The sequence below is a fragment of the Austrofundulus limnaeus genome, unplaced genomic scaffold (assembly GCF_001266775.1).
Source record: "Austrofundulus limnaeus strain Quisiro unplaced genomic scaffold, Austrofundulus_limnaeus-1.0 Scaffold545, whole genome shotgun sequence".
NCBI classification, from domain to species: domain Eukaryota; kingdom Metazoa; phylum Chordata; class Actinopteri; order Cyprinodontiformes; family Rivulidae; genus Austrofundulus; species Austrofundulus limnaeus.
Genome location: NW_013952947.1, coordinates 291,952 through 293,270, shown reverse-complemented (window position 1 = coordinate 293,270; position 1,319 = coordinate 291,952). Strand labels below are relative to the sequence as shown.

At 41.8% G+C, this 1,319-nt stretch overlaps 1 protein-coding gene across 1 annotated transcript in view; it reads right to left on the bottom strand.

Moving 5' to 3' along the window:
• Nucleotides 1-1,319, bottom strand: part of LOC106530676 (glutamate receptor ionotropic, delta-1) — a gene marked incomplete at its 3' end in the record, with an annotated part of 326,888 nt that overhangs the window by 58,336 nt on the left and 267,233 nt on the right. Inside the window, 1 exon segment of the mRNA XM_014026347.1 lies at nucleotides 791-1,069. Coding sequence (XP_013881801.1) covers nucleotides 791-1,069 — 279 coding nt within the window.

Sequence of the window (1,319 nt, the reverse complement as noted above, 5' to 3'; positions counted from 1 at the left end):
AGCAGTAAGAACTGCATTTGCATTTCATGTTTCTTCTTCCATCCATCCAACAGGCCTTATTTAAAATCAATACAGTCCTGTTAAGAATTGATATGGTAACATCGCTATAAKTCAGTGTATCGATATTTTCTTGCACTCCTATAAAAAGGGAATAAATGACAATAAACTGCAGGATCTGTTAAAGCTCTATTTATTCTGGTTTCAAGTTTTTCAACCATGTAAAATAAATTCACATCGTGCTCTGCAGCCACACCGCCGTCCTTTTGTCTCCTCGTTTGTTACTGAGGAGTTAAGACCTTCAGGTGCCCGTGCACTCACTTTAAATCACCCAGGATAAGAGTATCTGAAAAGCTAAATGCCTGCATCTGTCTATATCCCAATACTGTAATTGCCACCATCACATATTGATTACCCTCAAAAACCCATGGAGGCTAATGTGATTTCATTAAGATACAATCAAAGTGAGCTATTCCAGACAAATCCAGCACACAGGAGTCCTCTGACGTTCTGCAGCACGAAGTCTGAGAACAATGGAAATCATTCAGGACCTCTGGGTTTCTACTAATGACTTTTCAATATTTGTTTACAAAATCTTCCCTGTGAATTTGCATCAGATAAATCCTAAATAAATTAAAGCTAAACAACACGCTTGTGGTGGAAATACTGTATATTCAGATTGAAGGACTTCATGTGTAGAGATTAAAAGCCTAATTTTTACAAAAAATATACCTTCCTTGCTCAGAAATCCAACCATCCAGCAGAGAGAGTAAAAACGGCGGTGATCACGTACCGTACTCGATGTCGTAGAAAACGATGAACTTCTGCCAGCGCAGCTCCTCCACCAGCGTCAGCATGACGTCGTTGAGGCGGACGGGCGGCCGAGCGGCCAGCGTGTAGCGCTGCAGGCTCGGGTTGAACTGGCAGGCCGTCCTGGGCGAGCCGTCGCTGTTCCTCTGGATGTACAGGTGCGGGATGTGCATGGCGTCCGTCAGCGACTGCAGAGCGCTGGCTGAGGCGCAGCCGGTGGAGGTCACCAACGCCAAGATGCCCTGGTTCATCAGCTCGCAGGCTGCAGGGGAGGAAACCATAATGTTAGACAAAAACATGTCTAATAAACGGGTAGGAAAAGAGCCAAAGTTGTAGAAAACAATAAAGGTGATCACAGCAGCATTTTTAATTACAAGAATAAAGTCATAATATTACAAAAAGTCATAATATGAGAGAAAAGTCATAATTAAAGTCATAATATTATGAGAATAGTCCTAATATTATGAAAAAAAATCATTACGAGAATAAAGTCGTAATACTACGAGAATAAA